The sequence below is a fragment of the Salmo salar genome, chromosome 13 (genome assembly GCF_965601325.2).
Source record: "Salmo salar chromosome 13, fSalSal1, whole genome shotgun sequence".
NCBI classification, from domain to species: domain Eukaryota; kingdom Metazoa; phylum Chordata; class Actinopteri; order Salmoniformes; family Salmonidae; genus Salmo; species Salmo salar.
The window spans coordinates 40,844,875-40,868,484 of NC_138303.1; the positions used below are offsets into that span (position 1 = coordinate 40,844,875).

The window sequence follows — 23,610 nt, forward strand, 5'->3', positions numbered from 1 at the left end:
AAAGAGGAGTGGGACAAAATCCCTCCTGAGATGTGTGCAAACCTGGTGGCCAACTACAAGACACATCTGACTTCTGTGATTGCCAACAAGGGTTTTGCCACCAAGTACTAAGTCATGTTTTGCAGAGGGGTCAAATACTTATTTCCCTCATTAAAATGCAAATCAATTTATAACATTTTTCACATACGTTTTTATGGATTCTTTTCTTGTTATTCTGTCTCTCACTGTTCAAATAAACCTACCATTAAAATGATAGACTGATCATTTCTTTGTCAGTGGGCAAACGTACAAAATCAGCAGGGGATCAAATCCTTTTTTCCCTCACTGTACCTCCAATGTACTCACATCCTACCTTACCTTTGTCTGTACACTATGCCTTGAATCTATGCTATCGTGCCCAGAAACCTGCTCCTTTTACTCTCTGTTCCGAACGTGCTAGACGGCCAGTTCGTATAGCCTTTAGCCGTACCCTTATCCTGCTTCTCCTCTGTTCCTCTGGTGATGTGGACGTTAATCCAGGTCCTGCAGTGCCTAGCTCCACTTCCACTCCCCAGGTGCTCTCATTTGTTGACTTCTGTAACCGCTAAAGCCTTGGTTTCATTCATGTTAACATTAGAAGCCTACTCCCTAAGTTTGTTTTACTCACTGCTTTAGCACACTCTGCCAACCCGGATGTCTTAGCCGTGTCTGAATCCTGGCTTAGGAAAACCACCAAAAACCCTGAAATCTCCATCGCTAACTATAACATTTTCCGCCAAGATAGAACTGCCAAAGGGGGCGGTGTTGCAATCTACTGCAAAGATAGCATGCCGAATTCTGTATTACTATCCAAGTCTGTACCCAAACAAGTCTCTTACTGTTGCTGCTTGCTATAGACCTCCCTCTGCCCCCAGCTGTGCCCTCAATACCATATGCAAATTGATTCCTCCCCATCTATCTTCTGAGCTCGTGCTACTAGGTGACCTAAACTGGGACATGCTTAAACACCCCGGCCATCCTACAATCTAAGCTTGATGCCCTCAATCTCACACAAATGATCAATGAACCTACCAGGTACAACCCCAAATCCGTAAACACGGGCACCCTCATAGATGTCATCCTAATTAACTCGCCCTCCAAATACACCTCTGCTGTTTTCAAACGCTCCCTAAAACACTTTTGCGAGCATGCCTTTCTAATCGACCATGCCAGGGTATCGTGGAATGACATTGACCTCATCCCGTCAGTAGATGATGCCTGGCTATTCTTTAAAAGTGCCTTCCTCACCATCTTAAAAAACATGCCCCACTCAAAAAATGTAGAACTAGGAATAGATATAGTCCCGGGTTCACTCCAGACCTGTCTGCCCTTGACCAGCACAAAAACATCTTGTGGCGTTCTGCATTAGCATCGAAAAGCCCCCGTGATATGCAACTTTTCAGGGAAATTAGGAACAAAAATACACAGGCAGTTAGAAAAGCTAAGGCTAGCTTTTTCAAACAGAAATTTGCATCCTGTAGTACTAACTCAAAAAAGTTCTGGGACACTGTAAAGTCCATGGAGAATAAGAGCACCTTCTCCCAGCTGCCCACTGCTCTGAGGCTAGGAAACACTGTTACCACCAATAAATCCACTATGATTAAGAATTTCAATAAGCATTTCTCTACGGCTGGCCATACTTTCACCTGGCTACCCCTACCCCGGTCAACTGCCCGGCACCCTCCACAGCAACCCGCCAAAGCCCCCACCATTTCTCCTTCACCCACATCCAGATGGCTGATGTTCTGAAAGAGCCGCAAAATCTGGACCCCTACAAATCAGCCGGGCTAAACAATCTGGACCCTCTCTTTCTAAAATTATCTGCCGAAATTGTTGCAACCCCTATTACTAGCCTGTTCAACCTCTCTTTCGTATCGTCTGAGATTCCCAAAGATTGGAAAGCTGCCGCAGTCATCCCCCTCTTCAAAGGGGGTGACACTCTAGACCCAAACTGCTACAGACCTATATCTATCCTACCCTGTCTTTCTAAGGTCTTCGAAAGCCAAGTTAACAAATAGATTACCGACCATTTCGAATCTCACCGTACCTTCTCCGCTATGCAATCTGGTTTCAGAGCTGGTCATGGGTGCACCGCAGCAACGCTCAAGGTCCTAAACGACATCATAACCGCCATCGATAAGAGACATTACTGTGCAGCCGTATTCATCGACCTGGCCAAGGCTTTCGACTCAGTCAATCACCACATTCTTATTGGCAGACTCGACAGCCTTGGTTTCTCAAATGATTGCCTCGCCTGGTTTACCAACTACTTCTCTGATAGAGTTCAGTGTGTCAAATCGGAGAGCCTGTTGTCCGGACCTCTGGCAGTCTCTATGGGTGTGCCACAGTGTTCAATTCTCGGGCCGACTCTCTTCTCTGTATACATCAATGATGTTGCTCTTGCTGCTGGTGATTCTCTGATCCACCTCTACACAAACGACACCATTCTGTATACTTCTGGCCCCTCTTTGGACACTGTGTTAACTAACCTCCAGACGAGCTTCAATGCCATACAACTCTCCTTCCGTGGCCTCCAACTGCTCTTAAATGCAAGTAAAACTAAATGCAAGCTATTCAATCGATCACTGCCCGCACCTGCTCGCCCGTCCAGCATCACTACTCTGGACGGCTCTGACTTAGAATACGTGGACAACTACAAATACCTGGGTGTCTGGTTAGACTGTAAACTCTCCTTCCAGACTCACATTAAGCATCTCCAATCCAAAATTAAATCGAGAATCGGCTTCCTATATCACATCAATGCATCCTTCACTCATGCTACCAAACATACCCTCGTAAAACTGGCCTTCCTACCGATCATCGACTTCGGTGATGTCATCTATAAAATAGCCTCCAACACTCTACTCAACAAACTGGATGCAGTCTATCACAGTACCATCCGTTTTGTCACCAAAGCCCCATACACTACCCACCATTGCGACCTGTACGCTCTCGTTGGTTGGCCCTCGTTTCATACTCGTCACCAAATCCCCATACACTACCCACCATTGTGACCTGTACGCTCTCGTTGGTTGGCCCTCGTTTCATACTCGTCGCCAAACCCACTGGCTACAGGTTATCTACAAGTCTCTGCCTGGTAAAGCCCTGCCTTATCTCAGCTCACTGGTCACCATAGCAGCACCCACTCGTAGCACATGCTCCAGCAGGTATATCTCACTGGTCACCCCCAAAGCCAATTCCTCCTTTGGTCGTCTTTCCTTCCAGTTCTCTGCTGCCAATGACTGTAACGAACTGCAAAAATCTCTGAAGCTGGAGACTCATATCTCCCTCACTAGCTTTAAGCACCAGCTGTCAGAGCAGCTCACAGATCACTGCACATAGCCCATCTGTAAACAGCCCATCCATCTATCTACCTACCTCATCCCCATACTGTATTTATTTATAATGCTCCTTTGCACCCCAGTATCTCTACTTGCACATTCATCTTCTGCGCCTCTACCATTCCAGTGTTTAATTGCTATATTTTAATTACCTCGCCACCATGGCCTATTTATTGCCTTAACTTACCTCATTTGCACTCACTGTATAGAGACTTTGTTTTCTTTTGTTCTACTGTATTATTGACTGTATGTTTTGTTTATTCCATGTGTAACTCTGTGTTGTTGTATGTGTCAAATTGCTATGCTTTATCTTGGCCAGGTCGCAGTTGCAAATGAGAACTTGTTCTCAACTAGCCTACCTGGTTAAATAAAGGTCAAATAAAAAAATAAAAAATGTTCACCTTCCAGCAGGACAATGACCCTAAGCATACTGCTAAACCAACACTCAGTGGTTTAAGGGTAAACATTTAAATGTCTTGGGATGGCCTAGTCAAAGCCCAGACCTCAAACCAATTGAGAATCCGTGGTATGACTTAAAGCAGTACACCAGCAGAACCCATCCAACTTGAAGTAGCTGGAGCAGTTTTGCCTTGATGTCAAGTGTCAGTTGTGTGGAGGTTAGGATGGAGTCAGGCGCAGGACACAGAACTGAGTAAAATAACATACTTTACTCTGAAAAAATAAATATCCAAAATCCACGCAGGGATAACAACCCTAACACAAAAGACTAACACAAAAACCATGACACAATCATGCACAAAACATAATGAGAACCAGAGGGTTAAATAGGGAAATAATAATAACGTAATGGGAACCAGGTGTGAACAATCAAGACATAACAAATGGAAAAAGAAACGTGGATCGGTGGCAGCTAGAAAGCCGGTGACGACGACCGCCGAACGCCGCCCGAACAAGGAGAGGCACCAACTTCGGCAGAAGTTGTGACACTTGAAGAATGGGCAAATATCCCAATGGCTAGATGTGCCAAGCTTATAGAGACATACCCCAAGAGACTTGCAGCTGTAATTGCTGAATAATGTGGCTCTGCAAAGTATTGACTTTGGGGGGAGTGAATAGTTATGCATGCTCAAGTTTTCTGTTGTTTTGTCTTATTTCTTGTTTGTTTCACCCCCCCCCCCCCCCCTCAAAAAAAGAAATGTGTGTCTTCAAAGTGGTAGGCATGTTGTGTACATCCAATGATTTAAACCCCCCCAAAAAATTTTATTCCAGGTTGTAAGGCAACTAAATAGAAAAAATGCCAAGGGGGTGAATACTTTTGCAAGCCACTATATTACACCTTTCAGGTGGGTGAATTATCTTGTCAAATGAGAAATGCTCACTAACAGGGATGTAAACAAATTAGTGCTTAAAATTTGAGAGAAATAAGCTTTTTGTATGAGATCTTAATTTCAGCTCATGAAACATGGGACCGACACTTTACATGTTGTGTTTATATTTTTGTTCAGTATAAATGACAGAGTGAAAAGAAGGAAGTCTGTACATAATACAAATATTCCAGAACATGCATCTTGTTTGCAATAAGGCACTAAAGTAAACTGCAAAGAATGTGGCAAAGAAATTTTACTTTATTTCCTGAATACAAAGTGTTATGTTTGGGGCAAATCCAACACAACACGTCACTGAGTATCACTCTTCATATTTTCAAGCATGATGGTGGCTGCATCATGTTAGGGGTGTGCTTGTCATCGGGAAGGACTGGGTTTTTTGGGGGGATAAAAATATATATGGAATAGAGCTAAACACAGGCAAAATCCTAGAGGAAAACCTGGTTCAGTCTGCTTACCAACAGACACTGGGAGACAAATTCACCTTTCCGCAGGACAATAACCTAAAACACAATGCCAAATATACACCGGAGTAGCTTACCAAGATGACATTGAATGTATCTGAGTGGCCTAGTTAAAGTTTTGACTTCAAACGGTTTGAAAATCTATAGCAAGACTTGAAAATGGCTGTCTTGCAATGACCAACAACCAACTAGACAGAGCTTGAATAATTATTTTAAGAATGTGCAAATATTGTACAGCCCAGCTCTTAGAGACTTACCCACAAATACTCACAGCTGTAGTCGCTGCCAAAGGTGATTCTAGCATGTGTTGACTCAGGGGTATGAATGCTTATGTACATTAGAGATTTCTGTATTTAACTTTCAATAAAAATAAAAAATAAATTGTCATTGTGGGGTATTGTGTGTAGATGGGTGGGGGATATATTGTTTTTAATAAAATTTTTATTCAGGCTATAACAAAATATGGAATACAGTACATTTGGAAAGTATTCAGACACCTTGACTTTTTCCACATTTTGTTACGTTACAGCCTTGTCGTAAAATGGATTAAATAGTTTTTTTCCTTATCAATCTACACACAATACCCCATTCAGACCCTTTACTCAGTATTTGTTGAAGCACCTTTGGCAGCGATTACAGCCTTAAGTCTTCTTGGCACACCTGCATTTGGGGAGTTTCCCCCATTCTTCTCTGCAGATCAAATCAAATCATCAAATCAAATGTATTTTTATATAGCCCTTCGTACATCAGCTGATATCTCAAAGTGCTGCACAGAAACCCAGCCTAAAACCCCAAACAGCAAGCAAAGCATGTGAAAGAAGCACGGTGGCTAGGAAAAACTCCCTAGGAAAAACTCCCTAGAAAGGCCAAAAACCTAGGAAGAAACCTAGAGAGGAATCAGGCTATGAGGGGTGGCCAGTCCTCTTCTGGCTGTGCAGGGTGGATATTATAACAGAACATGGTCAAGATGTTAAAATGTTAAAATGTTCATAAATGACCAGCATGGTCAAATAATAATAATCATAGTAGTTGTCGAGGGTGCAACAAGCACGTCCGGTGAACAGGTCAGGGTTCCATAGCCGCAGGCAGAACAGTTGAAACTGGAGCAGCAGCACGGCCAGGTGGACTGGGGACAGCAAGGAGTCATCATACCAGGTAGTCCTGAGGCATGGTCCTAGGGCTCAGGTCCTCCGAGAGAAAGACAGAAAGAGAGAATTAGAGAGAGCATATTTAAATTCACACAGGACACCGGATAAGACAAGAGAAATACTCCAGATGTAACAGACTGACCCTAGCCCCCCGACACATAAACTACTGCAGCATAAATACTGGAGGCTGAGACAGGAGGGATCAGAAGACACTGTGGCCCCATCCGATGATACCCCCGGACAGGGCCAAACAGGCAGGATATAACCCCACCCACTTTGCCAAAGCACAGCCCCCACACCACTAGAGGGATGTCTCCAACCACCAACTTACCGTCCTAAGACAAGGCCGAGTATAGCCCACAACGATCTCCGCCATGGCACAACCCAAGGGGGGGCGCCAACCCAGACAGGAAGACCACGTCAGTGACTCAACCCACTCAAGTGACGCACCCCTCCCATGGACGGCATGGAAGAACACCAGTAAGCCAGTGACTCAGCCCCTGTAAAAGGGTTAGAGGCAGAGAATCCCAGTGGAAAGAGGGGAACCGGCAAGGCAGAGACAGCAAGGGCGGTTCGTTGCTCCAGCCTTTCCGTTCACCTTCACACTCCTGGGCCAGACTATACTTAATCATAGGACCTACTGAAGAGATAAGTCTTCAGTAAAGACTTAAAGGTTGAGACTGAGTCTGCGTCTCTCACATTGGTAGGCAGACCATTCCATAAAAATGGAGCTCTATAGGAGAAAGCCCTACCTCCAGCCGTTTGCTTAGAAATTCTAGGGACAATTAGGCCTGCGTCTTGTGACCGTAGCGTACGTGTAGGTATGTACGGCAGGACCAAATCGGAAAGATAGGTAGGAGCAAGCCCAGGTAATGCTTTGTAGGTTAGCAGTAAAACCTTGAAATCAGCCCTTGCCTTAACAGGAAGCCAGTGTAGGGAGGCTAGCACTGGAGTAATATGATCAAATTTTTTGGTTCTAGTCAGGATTCTAGCAGCCGTATTTAGCACTAACTGAAGTTTATTTAGTGCTTTATCCGGGTAGCCGGAAAGTAGAGCATTGCAGTAGTCCAGCCTAGAAGTAACAAAAGCATGGATTAATTTTTCTGCGTCATTTTTGGACAGAAAGTTTCTGATTTTTGCAATGTTACGTAGATGGAAAAAAGCTGTCCTTGAAACAGTCTTGATATGTTCTTCAAAAGAGAGATCAGGGTCCAGAGTAACGCCGAGGTCCTTCACAGTTTTATTTGAGACGACTGTACAACCATCCAGATTAATTGTCAGATTCAACAGAAGATCTCTTTGTTTCTTGGGACCTAGAACAAGCATCTCTGTTTTGTCCGAGTTTAAAAGTAGAAAGTTTGCAGCCATCCACTTCTTTATGTCTGAAACACAGGCTTCTAGCGAGGGCAATTTTGGGGCTTCACCATGTTTCATTGAAATGTACAGCTGTGTGTCGTCCGCATAGCAGTGAAATTTAACATTATGTTTTCGAATGACATCCCCAAGAGGTAAAATATATAGTGAAAACAATAGTGGTCCTAAAACGGAACCTTGAGGAACACCGAAATTTACAATTGATTTGTCAGAGGACAAACCATTCACAGAGACAAACTGATATCTTTCCGACAGATAAGATCTAAACCACGCCAGAACTTGTCCATGTAGACCAATTTGGGTTTCCAATCTCTCCAAAAGAATGTGGTGATCGATGGTATCAAAAGCGGCACTAAGATCTAGGAGCACGAGGACAGATGCAGAGCCTCGGTCTGACGTCATTAAAAGGTCATTTACCACCTTCACAAGTGCAGTCTCAGTGCTATGATGGGGTCTAAAACCAGACTGAAGCGTTTCGTATACATTGTTTGTCTTCAGGAAGGCAGTGAGTTGCTGTGCAACAGCTTTTTCTAAAATTTTTGAGAGGAATGGAAGATTCGATATAGGCCGATAGTTTTTTATAATTTCTGGATCAAGATTCGGCTTTTTCAAGAGAGGCTTTAATACTGCCACTTTTAGTGAGCTTGGTACACATCCGGTGGATAGAGAGCCGTTTATTATGTTCAACATAGGAGGGCCAAGCACAGGAAGCAGCTCTTTCAGTAGTTTAGTTGGAATAGGGTCCAGTATGCAGCTTGGGGGTTTGGAGGCCATGATTATTTTCATCATTATGTCAAGAGATATAGTACTAAAACACTTTAGTATCTCCCTTGATCCTAGGTCCTGGCAGAGTTGTGTAGACTCAGGACAATGGAGCTTTGGAGGAATACCCAGATTTAAAGAGGAGTCTGTAATTTGCTTTCTAATGATCATGATCTTTTCCTCAAAGAAGTTCATAAATGTATTACTGCTGAAGTGAAAGCCATCCTCCATTTGCGAAGGCTGCTTTTTAGTTAGCTTTGCGACAGTATCAAAAAGAAATTTCGGATTGTTCTTATTTTCCTCAATTAAGTTGGAAAAATAGGATGATCGAGCAGCAGTGAGGGCTCTTCGATACTGCACGGTACTGTCTTTCCAAGCTAGTCGGAAGACTTCCAGTTTGGTGTGGCGCCATTTCCGTTCCAATTTTCTGGAAGCTTGCTTCAGAGCTCGTGTATTTTCTGTATACCAGGGAGCTAGTTTCTTATGACAGATGTTTTTAATTTTTAGGGGTGCAACTGCATCTAGGGTATTGCGCAAGGTTAAATTGAGTTCCTCGGTTAGGTGGTTAACTGATTTTTGTCCTCTGACGTCCTTGGGTAGGCAGAGGCAGTCTGGAAGGGCATCAAGGAATCTTTGGGTTGTCTGAGAATTTATAGCACGACTTTTAATGCTCCTTGGTTGGGGTCTGAGCAGATTATTTGTTGCAATTGCAAACGTAATAAAATGGTGGTCCGATAGTCCAGGATTATGAGGAAAAACATTAAGATCCACAACATTTATTCCATGGGACAAAACTAGGTCCAGAGTATGACTGTGGCAGTGAGTAGGTCCAGAGACATGTTGGACAAAACCCACTGAGTCGATGATGGCTCCGAAAGCCTTTTGGAGTGGGTCTGTGGACTTTTCCATGTGAATGTTAAAGTCACCAAAAATTTGAATATTATCTGCTATGACTACAAGATCCGATAGGAATTCAGGGAACTCAGTGAGGAACACTGCATATGGCCCAGGAGGCCTGTAAACAGTAGCTATAAAAAGTGAGTGAGTAGGCTGCATAGATTTCATGACTAGAAGCTCAAAAGACGAAAACGTCATTGTTTTTTTTTTTTGGAAATTGAAATTTGCTATCGTAAATGTTAGCAACACCTCCGCCTTTGCCGGATGCACGGGGGGTATGGTCACTAGTGTAACCAGGGGGTGAGGCCTCATTTAACACAGTAAATTCATCAGGCTTAAGCCATGTTTCAGTCAGGCCAATCACATCAAGATTATTATCAGTGATTAGTTCATTGACTATAACTGCCTTGGAAGTGAGGGATCTAACATTAAGTAACCCAATTTTGAGATGTGAGGTATCACAATCTCTTTCAATAATGGCAGGAATGGAGGAGGTCTTTATACTAGTGAGATTGCTAAAGCGAACACCGCCATTTTTAATTTTGCCCAACCTAGATCGAGGCACAGACACGGTCTCAATGGGGAAAGCTGAGCTGACCACGCTGACTGTGCTAGTGGCAGACTCCACTAAGCTGGCAGGCTGGCTAACAGCCTGCTGCCTGGCCTGCACCCTATTTCATTGTGGAGCTAGAGGAGTTAGAGCCCTGTCTATGTTCGTAGATAAGATGAGAGCACCCCTCCAGCTAGGATGGAGTCCGTCAATCCTCAACAGGCCAGGCTTGGTCCTGTTTGTGGGTGAGTCCCAGAAAGAGGGCCAATTATCTACAAATTCTATCTTTTGGGAGGGGCAGAAAACAGTTTTCAACCAGCGATTGAGTTGTGAGACTCTGCTGTAGAGCTCATCACTCCCCCTAACTGGGAGGGAGCCAGAGACAATTAATCGATGCCGACACATCTTTCTAGCTGATTTACACGCTGAAGCTATGTTGCGCTTGGTGACCTCTGACTGTTTCATCCTAACATCGTTGGTGCCGACGTGGATAACAATATCTCTATACTCTCTACACTCGCCAGTTTTAGCTTTAGCCAGCACCGTCTTTAGATTAGCCTTAACGTCGGTAGCCCTGCCCCCTGGTAAACAGTGTATGATCGCTGGATGATTAGTTTTAAGTCTAATACTGCGGGTAATGGAGTCGCCAATGACTAGGGTTTTCAATTTGTCAGAGCTAATGGTGGGAGCCGTCGGCGTCTCAGACCCCACAACGGGAGGAGTAGAGACCAGAGAAGTCTCGGCCTCCGACTCGCTTAATGGGGAGAACCGGTTGAAAGTTTCTGTCGGCTGAATAAGCGACACCGGTTGAGCATTCCTGCAGCGTTTCCCTCCAGAAGCCATGAGAAAGATGTCCGGCTGCGGGGACCGTGCGAGGGGGTTTATACTAACGTTACTATCTGTACTTACTGGTGGCACAGACGCTGTTTCATCCTTTCCTACACTGAAATTACCCTTGCCTAACGATCGCGTCTGAAGCTGGGCTTGCAGCACAGCTATCCTTGCCGTAAGGCGATCGTTCTCCTGTATATTATAAGTACAACGACTGCAATTAGAAGGCATCATGTTAATGTTACTTAGCTTCGGCTGTTTGAAGTCCTGACGAACCATGTCCAGATAAAACCTCCGGGGTGAAAAAGTTGAATGAAAAAAGTTGAGTGAGGGGAAAAAGTAAAAATATACGGTAATGAAAAAGTAAAAAACCGTCAGGTAGCAAAGTAAGATCGGCAACAAAACGCACAGCAGCGTAAACAAGTCTGCAAGTTCCTCCCTGTACTCGCTTTCATTCAGCAGATCCTCTCAAGCTCTGTCAGGTTGGATGGGGAGCGTCGCTGCACAGCTATTTTTCAGGTCTCTCCAGAGATGTTAGATAGGGTTCAAGTCTAGTGGCTAGGCCACTCAAGGATATTGAGACTTGTCCCGAAGGTGAACCTTCGCCCCAGTCTGAGGTCCTGAGTGCTCTGGAGCAGGTTTTCATGAAGGATCTCTCTGTACTTTGCTCTGTTCATCTTTGCCTTGATCCTGACTAATCTCCCAGTCCCTGCCGCTGAAAAACATCCCCACAGCATGATGCTGCCACCACCATGCTTCAACATAGGGATGGTAACAGATTTCCTTCAGACGTGAACCTTGGCATTCAGGCCAAAGAGTTCAATCTTAGTTTCATCAGACCAGAGCATCTTGTTTCTCTTGGTCTGAGAGTCCTTTAGGTGCCTTTTGGCAAGCTCCAAGCAGGCTGTAATGTGCCTTTTACTGAGGAATGGCTTCCATCTGGCCACTCTACCATAAAGGCCTGATTGGTGGAGTGCTGCAGAGGTGGTTCTGGAAGGTTTTCCCATCTCCACAGAGGAACTCTGGAGCTCTGTCAGAGTGACCATCGGGTTCTTGGTTACCTCCCTGACCAAGGCCATTCTCCCCCAATTGCTCAGTTTGACCGGGCGACCGGCTCTAGGAAGAGTCTTGGTGGTTCCAAACTTCTTACATTTAAGAATGATGGAGGCCACTGTGTTCTTGGGGACCTTCAATGCTGCAGACATTTTTTGGTACCCTTTCCCAGATCTGTGCCTTGACACAATCCTGTCTCGGAGCTCTACAGATGTGTCCTTCGACCTCATGGCTTGGTTTTTTAGAAAAAATTGTATGTAGTCCATTTTAGAATAAGTCTGTAATGTACCAAAATGTTGGATAATTATAGGGGTCTGAATACTTTCCAAATGCATTGTATAAAACACAAGAAAACCAAGTTTTTGACAGACATTTTTTGAATGAACTTAAAAATATATATTATCCACCGTCAAATCTTGTTTAGGGCCTCTTAAAGGCTGGAGGCGGGCCTGGCCCTGCCCTGCCCTTGTGGTCATACATACATAATAGGACCATTTATTCTGCATTGTGAATTTTTGTATAATTTTATGATTTTTTCTTACCTTTTTAATGGAAAAACTGTTTTTAAAAAATGGCTGTTTAACCTTTTAACTGGCACACCAAGAAAAAGTATTTTTCAGCTAAATTTGTTTGTAGCCTCAATATAGGCATAAATTAAGATGTTGTTTGTTTGCATGATTTAAACTTTGATAATGCATCACAAACATCTCAACCAGCCAGTTGTTGCCCAATTAGCGTAAACAAATTTTGTACTGAAATTTACCTAGACTTTTTCAGTCATCTAAAAAATTATACATGCTTTTACATTATGTCTGCTTCATTAACTTACAATGGAAGTTAGGACTGGTATCAAATATTAATAAAATATGATACGTGTAAAAATATGAATATTAGAATGCATGTAAATTAATGCATTTACAGTTTATATGCTTAGAATACCAGTACAATTACATGTACTGAATGATATTGTGAAACATATTGAAGATATGGATTTGAAAGGATTTTTTGGATTTGCACAGATTTAAAAAATCCCAGAATATTTCTCCATTGTCCATTATCTCTAGCTTTGACTTAATAGCATTCCGTTAATGGGAAACTCAACCAACTGGTAGAACATGTTTTTCAAGAGTTCCTAAAATTATAAAACAACAACTTATTAGTAATTTAATCATTCTGAAGTTATGTTTTAAAGGTCAACAACATTTTACAACGTTCTCATTTCCCATTTTAAACACAATTAGTAAACTAAACGTGTGGTACTGTAAATGAGGTTTGGTTTTGCTCATGTTCACGTCCTAGCAACTTTGAATGCCTTCTTCAAAAAATATGGGAGTTCGATAATGAAATCCATATGATCATTTTACAAAATAGTATTTGTTGAGATGATAAAATATCCCAAACCAAATTTGTGTTTAATTTCTATTAACATTGGTTGTAAAAACTTGGTCAACCGCCCGGTTGAGCTGCCTGTTAAACAAACGTTAAGCAAAATTGTCCATTTGTCACATCCCTAGTGTGTAAAATGATTTAGATCCATGCTTATGTGTTCTTTAATAAACCATTTTTATTCTGTGTTGTCATAGGGCTGCGTGGATTGATAAGTGTCGGCCTGACATCCTCATCTCAGAGTCTACCTACGCCACCACCATCCGTGACTCAAAGAGGTGCAGGGAATGGGACTTTCTGAAGAAAGAACATGAGACAGTGGAGAGAGGAAAGAGGAGGAAAGGTGAGGACCACCACACAGGTTTCTTCTGTCCCTTTAGCTATTTCTGTCTCTAGAACTTGTGCGTAATGGAGGAAATGTTGTGCTCTCAGGTTCTGATTCCAGTCTTTGCCCTGGGAAGAGCTCAGGAACTGTGCATTCTATTGGAAACATTCTGGTAAGGTTGTAATTCTGAGTTTAATTTTCGAGTTCAATTAGTATTGTGATCATAGTGTCCATTTGTTAAGATGCCATTCATTTTGTGTTGATTTGGTGTTAGGCAATTCAGAGAATGATTTCACAGTAACACTCTCCTCTCCTTCCACAGGGAGCGGATGAACTTGAAGGCCCCCCATCTACTTCTCCACAGGGCTCACAGAGAAAGCCAATCACCTCTACAAACTCTTCATCACCTGGACCAATCAGAAGATCAGAAAAACCTTTGTACAGAGAAACATGTTTGAGTTCAAACACATCAAGGCCTTTGATCGCTCCTACACAGACAACCCTGGACCAATGGTGCAGAACCATCATATTTTTGTATGCTACTACTATAACATTACTTTACAGTTGCAACAGTTGAATGTATGTTTAGGCATTGATATGCTTTAGATACAGACAATTCCCATAATTTGTCCATTATAGATACTATTCTTCTTACCCCAGTGAATATTCTACATAGTCACTGTAGACCCGTTATTATTGGTCAGTCTCTACAGATTTTCAAGAAGTGCGCTGGCAACGAGAAGAATATGGTGAGTCCCATTTAAGATCTATACCATAAGCCTCCCGAGAGGTGCAGTGGTCTAAGGCACTGCATCGCAGGTGCTAGCTGTGCCACTAGAGATCCTGGTTCGAGTCCAGGCTCTGTCACAGCCGGCCATGACCGGGAGACCCATGGGCGGCGCACAATTGGCCCAGCGTCGTCCAAGTTAGGGGAGGGTTTGGCCGGCAGGGATGTCCTTGTCCCATTGCGCTCTAGCGACTCCTGTGGCGGGCCGGGCGCATGCACGCTGACACGGTTGACAGGTGTACTGTGTTTCCTCCGACACATTGGTTTGGCTGGCTTCCGGGTTAAGCGGGCATTGTGTCAAGAAGCAGTGCGGCTTGGTTAGGTTGTGTTTTGGAGGATGCATGGCTCTCGACCTTCGACTCTCCCGAGTCCGTACGGGAGTTGCAGCGAAGAGACATGACTGTAACTACCAATTAAAGAAAAAGATCTATACCATAAAACTTCAATTTAATGGCGAGTCTCAAATAGCCACTGGGTCTAAATGAATTGTTTACGAGATTACAATGAATTGGTTTAATGTTTGATTTGTAACATTAAAGGTGCCTTATGCAGAAATGCTTCGCCATTTCCTGGTTGCAAAAATTCTAATAGTTTGCCTAATTTCAGTTTGTGACAAAATAAGCAAGTATAGTGTAGAGAATCATTGTACCATCTACACCAGTGTGAAATATATACTGCTCAAAAAAATAAAGGGAACACTTAAACAACACATCCTAGATCTGAATGAAAGAAATCATCTTATTAAATACTTTTTTCTTTACATAGTTGAATGTGCTGACAACAAAATCACACAAAAATAATCAATGGAAATCCAATTTATCAACCCATGGAGGTCTGGATTTGGAGTCACACTCAAAATTAAAGTGGAAAACCACACTACAGGCTGATCCAACTTTGATGTAATGTCCTTAAAACAAGTCAAAATGAGGCTCAGTAGTGTGTGTGGCCTCCACGTGCCTGTATGACCTCCCTACAACGCCTGGGCATGCTCCTGATGAGGTGGCGGATGGTCTCCTGAGGGATCTCCTCCCAGACCTGGACTAAAGCATCCGCCAACTCCTGGACAGTCTGTGGTGCAACGTGGCGTTGGTGGATGGAGCGAGACATGATGTCCCAGATGTGCTCAATTGGATTCAGGTCTGAGGAACGGGCGGGCCAGTCCATAGCATCAATGCCTTCCTCTTGCAGGAACTGCTGACACACTCCAGCCACATGAGGTCTAGCATTGTCTTGCATTAGGAGGAACCCAGGGCCAACCGCACCAGCATATGGTCTCACAAGGGGTCTGAGGATCTCATCTCGGTACCTAATGGCAGTCAGGCTACCTCTGGCGAGCACATGGAGGGCTGTGCGGCCCCTCAAAGTAATGCCACCCCACACCATGACTGACCCACCCCCAAACCGGTCATGCTGGAGGATGTTGCAGGCAGCAGAACGTTCTCCACGGCGTCTCCAGACTCTGTCACATCTGTCACGTGCTCAGTGTGAACCTGCTTTCATCTGTGAAGAGCACAGGGCGGCAGTGGCGAATTTGCCAATCTTGGTGTTCTCTGGCAAATGCCAAACGTCCTGCATGGTGTTGGGCTGTAAGCACAACCCCCACCTGTGGACGTCGGGCTCTCATACCACCCTCATGGAGTCGGTTTCTGACCGTTTGAGCAGACACGTGCACATTTGTGGCCTGCTGGAGGTCATTTTGCAGGGCTCTGGCAGTGCTTCTCCTGCTCTTCCTTGCACAAAGACAGAGGTAGCGGTCCTGCTGCTGGGTTGTTGCCCTCCTACGGCCTCCTCCATGCCTCCTGATGTACTGGCCTGTCTCCTGGTAGCGCCTCCATGCTCTGGACACTACGCTGACAGACACAGCAAACCTTCTTGCCACAGCTCGCATTGATGTGCCATCCTGGATGAGCTGCACTACCTGAGCCACTTGTGTGGGTTGTAGACTCCGTCTCATGCTACCACTAGAGTGAAAGCACCGCCAGCATTCAAAAGTGACCAAAACATCAGCCAGGAAGCATAGGAACTGAGAAGTGGTCTGTGGTTACCACCTGCAGAACCACTCCTTTATTGGGGGTGTCTTGCTAATTGCCTATAATTTCCGCCTGTTGTCTATTCCATTTGCACAACAGCATGTGAAATGTATTGTCAATCAGTGTTGCTTCCTAAGTGGACAGTTTGATTTCACAGAAGTGTGATTGACTTTGAGTTACATTGTGTTGTTTAAGTGTTCCCTTTATTTTTTTGAGCAGTGTATTTTCCATAATTTGTTTGAAGCTGGTGTACAAAACCGAAAGTAAAAGATGCAAATCCGAAACTTAATAAGAACGGGAAACATAGACATAGAAAATATCTACCGCTTCTTAGACTTGATTTCAATGAGAGTGACAGATCTATCTAACTAACTGGCAAACACAAAAGCATATTACGTAAACACCCCCAGAAATTGGCCAATCACCCTCTACTGGCAAAAGTAAGAACTGCCAAAAAATGCACTGTGAAAGTAAAGAATCATCAATTTTGTATTTTTTTTGCCATAATAAGACAAACATGACAAAGTGTGTAAATAAGAACACATTAGTGCAGGATATGAAGACATTTATTAAAATGCTGGAAGTGGATGCTGGAATTAAAATAATTACTACGCAAAGGAGAAAAAGCTGTGCACATTAAGGAAATAGAAGCCTCTCTCTGGTAAGTGCCTGTTGTGTTCAGTGATTTAAGCAAATAAATGCCCGGGCTATTATTTGAAGTTTTATGTAGATTACAGAGCTGAAGTAAATACCAATTTCTGTGAAGTTGGGGAGAAAAACAATTCTACTTTTCATTTTATGTTTATCAGATCATCATGACTGGGTATTGTGTGCAAGGCACCATCCGACACAAGATCCTGAATGGTCAAAATAAACTGGAGATGGAAAACAGACAAACTGTAATGCTAGATAAGATTATATTAAACTTTATGTATAATCATGATGTTACTGCAGTAATAGATATCAAATGGATACGTTGAAATTGAGATCAGTGAGCCAACCTGCTGAGTTTGTCCCTGTGACCCCTGCAGTTGGATGTGAAGCTGCAGGTGGAGTACATATTGTTCACCACCCATGCAGACGCTAAGGGCATCATGCAGCTCATCCGCATGGCAGAGCCTCACAACATGCTGCTGGTGCACGGAGAGGCCAGCCAAGAAGATGGAGTTCTTCAAGGACAAGATCGAGCAGTTCGGGGAGGGACACCAGGATGTCCTTGCAACCCTATCTTTTTCAAGAATGTCAGGGGTTTGGAGAAAAGGATATAGAATTGCAGTGTGCGCCACATGTTTGAGGAGCACTGGGTAGTGTTTAGTAGTAGGGCACAGCAAAATGTTTTGCAACAGAAAACAACAGTCTTCTTATTAGACAAGTTCACGTTTCCACCTCCCTCGTTTTATTCCATTTGAAAAGTTTTTCTCCCCACTGAACAGCCCTGGTATTATCCATCATCAGTCATTCTATGTGAATACAGGCATCAACTGCTTCATGCCTGCCAACGGTGAGATGACCACTGTGATCACCAACCCCAGTGTCCCGGTGGACATCTCACTCAACCTGCTCAAGAGGGAGATGGCCCTTGGAGGTATTTTTCAGTACACCTGAGTCAGTCTCGATCTATGTCACTCTCAGTTAATGTCTGTGTTATTCATTGTGATGTTTCAGAGGCCCCTTACCTGACCTGAAGAAGCCTCGTACCATGCATGGGACCCTGATCATGAAGGATAAAGTAAGTTCTGAATTCCATCAACTGCCATGCATACAAAATAAATATTCTGCTTTCTCTATTGTTTATGATATAAAACGTTAAACCAGGGCCTTGCCTTGCTAATTTAGATGTTAGTAACAACGTGCACACCCCGCCATTTCTGTCATTTTCAGCCATCAATTTCCTTTGTTTGCGTGGAGCAAAATCCACTTCTCAGTTAAATCTGGCAGGATTGATTCCTTTCATTTCACTCCTGCGACTCTATTGTATTCTTGCGTCTGACTGTCGTGTTTTCCCGTTAACGTTACGAATGCGGAAGTGTTTGTAATGACCTGACAAACACACCCTGTTAATGGCTGAAATGGGCTCAGTGGGATAAATTAGCTTTCCATTGAATCTATAAGAAAGGTAAAGCTTTGTCTGGGATTTAATGCACCGTCTCAACACTTACATCACAAGAAAGACGAAAGATAACTTTATTTTGATCGGTGTTCATTGTTTGTGGATTTGTACAAAGTTATTTAATACAGTCGATGCACTGAAATGAAACGCCCGAAAATTAACACTTGGATTATAGTGATATTATGTCTGATCTCACAAATAATGTAAAATATGTTTAGATAGGTGTAACCTAGAGCCACGTGTGTTGAATTTTAATCGGAGGGTATCCTGTTATTGACACACTTGTTGAATTATGCAAGAGAATGTGACAACAGTAATTAATGAGGCAGTCTAGACAGCACATGCGAGTGCAGGTAGTGTAGACAGAGCAAATGTTGTTTGGTGTTTGTAGCCATGTTCCTCCCCTTTATGTTAATTTATTCATAAATGCAAGTAGACCCAATGTATTTATTCAGATGAGATACAAATATCCTGATTTTTAACACACACAAAAAAAGACCTGATTCAATAAGAAAAAGTATACATGAGTGCATTCTAAGACAATAAGAAGTGACATTTGACAGTGAATTGAATACCTGAATTCCATTCATTATTTGTACTTACCAGTAAAATGTTTTATGTGCTATAATTCAGTCGATATCTGATAGATGACAAAAATTTGAATAGTTTGGAGTATCTTCATGCATTGTCCAAGAATGTTGCATTTATTACAATTGTTTTTAAAACCTTAACAATTTAGATGACCAGTTGCTAGTGTTTGTAATTCAGGGTGTTTTATTCTCTGCCTTGGGCCTTGCAAGTTTTGTCCTATTATTGCACTTGGTTCACTTCTCCCCCATTTGTTCCCCTGCTCTCCCTGGGTGTAGAGTCTTTGGCTGGTCTCTCCAGAGCAAGCTCTCAAGGAGCTGGGCCTCAATGTGCACCAGCTCCGCTTCACTTGAGTGCAGCTCCACGACGTGCACAGTGACCCCGACACCCACAGAATCTACACACACCTCAATAGGTACAGTAAGACAAAGTTGACCATTTTTATTCTTATTTGGGCAAAGCTTGGGCATAAAATGTACAAAGTTTGTTCTATGTCTTGAGCAAAAGAAAGTACACATGTATCACAAAAAAAAGAGTTACAGTAAGAGGACTAATATGAATAATTCAATCTCCCATTTCAGATTACCCAGACATACTGCTAAGCAGACACTGTCGTCTGTCACAATAGCTCACACTCATTTCCAACACCCGTCCTCCTTACCTGATAGCTCCAGGAGAGCAACAGCACCTTGCTGTTGGGCTCTTCAGCTGAAGAGCCTGGGAGGTGCTGGATGGTGTAACCTTTCAGTAGACTAGAACAGAGGCAATACATGGCTCGAACCAGGGTCTGCATCGCAAACACGCGAGGCCGTCTGTTCGACAACGTACTAGTCAGTTGAGCCACTGAAAAGCGATGTGACTGGAGACAGTTCAAGCTTTGGAGTGTGCTTACGGTACTATCTGAACCCTTTTGCACTATACACATTATGGCGCAGCCCACAACCTTAAAGAGTCCTGTGGTTTCTAAACCTTGCTGCTTGAGTCACCGTCGCATATCCTGTGACGCACTTCTATATTTTTGACCAAAAACATCTAGCTAAAGCATTACATGTAGCGACCACAAGCCATAACCTTTTCGAATCGAACCCTTTTTAGATAAACACTATGTAAATGTCAATGATATGATCAAAATACACTTTAGGTTAGTATGTTTCCTGATAGAGCAGATTTACTAATCACAAGTCAACTCAGATGGTTTATTTCAATCCAAATGATGTCAACCTGGTTTTATTTGTAGGATGAAGATCTAAGGAGCTTTCTGTCTACTCTGCTGAAGAAAGGACTTCCATCGGGATTGTCTTCAATATGATCCCATTGTTCAGTGTAACTTTCGGTAAAGTTTAGTATGTCTGTTGTACAAATCTTGAATACATACAGTTGAAGTCGGAAGTTTACATACACTTACGTTGGAGTCATTAAAACTCGTTGTTCAACCACTCCACAAATTTCTTGTTAACAAACTATAGTTTTGGGAAGTCGGTTAGGACATCTACTTTGTGCATGACACAAGTAATTTTTCCAAGATTTGTTTACAGACAGATTATTTCACTTATAATTCACTGTATCACAATTCCATTGGGTCAGAAGTTTACATACAATAAGTTGACTGTGCCTTTAAACAGCTTGGAAAATGCCAGAAAATGATGTCATGGCTTTAGAAGCTTCTGATAGGCTAATTGACATCATTTGAGTCAATAGGAGGTGTACCTGTGGATGTATTTCAAGGCCTACCTTTGCTTGACATCATGGGAAAAAGAAAACAGCCAAGACCTCAGAAAAACAATTGTAGACCTTCACAAGTCTGGTTCATCCTTGGAAGCAATTTCCAAATGCCTGAAGGTACCACGTTCATCTGTACAAACAATAGTACGCAAGTATAAACACCATGGGACCACGCAGCCGTCATAGCGCTCAGGAAGGAGACGCGTTCTGTCTCCTAGAGATGAACGTACTTTGGTGCGAAAAGTGCAAATCAATCCCAGAACAACAGCAAAGGACCTTGTGAAGATGCTGGGGGAAAAACATGTACAAAAGTATCTATATCCACAGTAAAACGAGTCCTATATCGACATAACCTGAAAAGCCGCTCAGCAAGGAAGAAGCCACTGCTCCAAAACCGCCATAAAAATACTTATTTCCCTCATTAAAATGCAAATCAATTTATAACATTTTTGACATGCGTTTTTATGGATTTATTTGTTGTTATTCTGTCTCTCACTGTTAAAATAAACCTACCATTAAAATTATAGACTGATCATTTCTTTGTCAGTGGGCAAACGAACAAAATCAGCAGGGGATCAAATACTTTTTTCCCTCACTGTATTGGAGTGGCCATCACAAAGCCCTGACTTCAATCCTATCGAAAATTTGTGGGCAGAACTGAAAAAGCGTGTGCGAGCAAGGAGGCCAACAAACCTGCCTCAGTTACACCAGCTCTGTCAGGAGGAATTAATTGAGTGCATGTAAACTTTTGACACACTGGGAATGCGATGAAAGAAATAAAAGCTGAAATAAATCATTCTCTACTATTATTCTGACATTTCACATTCTTAAAATAAAGTGGTGATGCTAACTGACCTAAGACAGGGAATCTTACTAGGATTAAATGTCAGGAATTGTGAAAAACTGAGTTTAAATGTATTTGGCTAAGGTGTATGTAAACGTCCGACTTCAACTGTACATGTATGCAAAGGTTGGTGGTTTACGATGGAAAAAAAACTGCTTCACCAAGTGCTTCAGAGTTTGTGAGTAGAATATAAAAAGCATACAATTACATTAGCTGATAGGATACAGTTGGAGCCAGTTTATCCAAACCATTCACTGTCCCACAGCAATGGTATAGCGCCCCCTATTCCTCCTGGCCCAAATCCATCTGAACCTGGCCATGGAGGGACTCCAATTACAGCGACTAGTGGTGAAGTAGTAGAGCAGGGGGTCCAGACAGCTGTTGAGGCTGACCAGAGCCAGGGTCACCTGCCGGGCATTGTAGATGGCATTGGCATGGGGACAGTAGTGGATGGCCCCTTGACGGCGGAGCAGGTGCAGGAAGTGAACCACATGGTACGGCAGGAAGCAGAGCAGGGTGATAGCCAGGATGATGTAGATGACCCTCAGGGCTCCGCGGGCCGTGTTGGTCCGGATGAGAGCGATGCGCCGTGCCACCAGAGGGTAACACACCAAGATGACCACAGAGGGCAGTAGCGAGCCGAAGACGAGACTGAATAAGCTGTACGGCGCCACACGCCTGTCCCACTCGTGCTTTGAAAAGTTCTCAAAGCAGCTACGGCGATGGGGGAGACCTCCGCCAGGTTTGCTGTCCAGAGGTCCCACTCGGATGAAGGACAGAACAGCCACGCCCGCCACCACCCACACCGCCACACTCACCACTACAGTATAACACGAGTTCCGGAGCCTCAGATAGATGTGAGGACGGGTGACGGCCGTGTATCGATCCACACAGATACAGGTCATGAAGGCAATGCTGATGTAGATGTTGGCGAAGAACAGTGTTCCTGTAATGCGGCAAGCCATGTCTCCGAATACCCAGTCGTTTTTGTTGAGGAAGTAGTGGATCTTGAAGGGCAGGGTGCAGAGGATGGCGGTGTCGGCTAGGGCCAGGTTGATCACGTACACGTTAGAGGAGGTGCGCGGAGTGATCTTGAAGATGAACATGTAGAGGGCTCCCACATTTCCTGGCAGGCCCAGTGCCATCACCAGACTGTAGACGGCTGGGAAGAGGTAGAACTGGTAGTCTGCTGGGGTACTGCAGTTGCCAGGTAAATCTCCAACAGATGTATTCATTGTTTCAGGTCGGATAATCAAAATGAGCTTGTAGGTGACAGAGCCAGTGGGAGAGTTTACTTCTGCTTTCCTTTGCTGATTATGGAACCTATGGTGAAAGTGTTCACAGTCAGATATTATCACTGTTGATGTTTTACAGAAGAGATTTCTCATCCTATCCTCTGCTTGCTTGACTTATCATGCCGTAATTCACCAATACAATCATAGCTTCCATTGTAAAAAGTTGCTGTTTGAATTTCTTTATCTGATTTACATTTTAGTCATCGAATTGAAACTATCAAAATATTTTTCAACTTATGAACACCATGTGTATTCTGTGACTATAGGCTACAATTCTTAACTATGACTAAATAAAGCAAACTGTATTGGTAAAAGATAAAGTATGTTTAAAGAAAAAAGTACTTGCGTTTCTGAAGAACACCAAAAAAAGAGTCAACGAATTATTACACAGTACGCTAAAAAACATGAGCACTAAACAAATGCATTGTCTGTTTTCCCCCACACCTTCATATGAGCTTGGTGTCATGGGCTTGGAAACTTCTTTGTGAGCTCTGTTGTGTGAGTGGGTGGCGCTCAGTGCTATGTCAAACTACACAGGAAACCTTCAGTGCGTGTACTGTGCTCCTCAGTGTGTGGGTTGTATCAGACACCCACCATACTGTCAAGTCGTTGCCTCATTATTTTTAGTTGAAGGTGTTAGACCTAATTAATAACAGTACAGGACTAGCTGTCAACACAAGCAAGCCATGCCATTGCCACAAGGTCAGTTTAAGATTGACTTACTATATAATTGACCTAC

At 43.3% G+C, this 23,610-nt stretch overlaps 1 protein-coding gene across 1 annotated transcript; it reads right to left on the reverse strand.

Moving 5' to 3' along the window:
* Window positions 1–4,526: 4,526 nt before the first annotated feature.
* Window positions 4,527–23,366, reverse strand: LOC106567138 (lysophosphatidic acid receptor 6). The gene is made up of 2 exons (XM_082960093.1): window positions 19,672–23,366; window positions 4,527–6,357 (listed from the first exon to the last, which is right to left on the reverse strand). The coding sequence occupies exon 1, from the start codon at window positions 22,962–22,964 to the stop codon at window positions 21,828–21,830; it is 1,137 nt and encodes a 378-aa protein (XP_082816219.1). The 5' UTR covers window positions 22,965–23,366; the 3' UTR covers window positions 4,527–6,357; window positions 19,672–21,827.
* Window positions 23,367–23,610: the final 244 nt, after the last annotated feature.

Bases quoted from the DNA above. Each gene is read 5' to 3' on its own strand.
- LOC106567138 (XM_082960093.1), bottom strand. From the start codon at position 22,964: ATGAGAAATCTCTTCTGTAAAACATCAACAGTGATAATATCTGACTGT.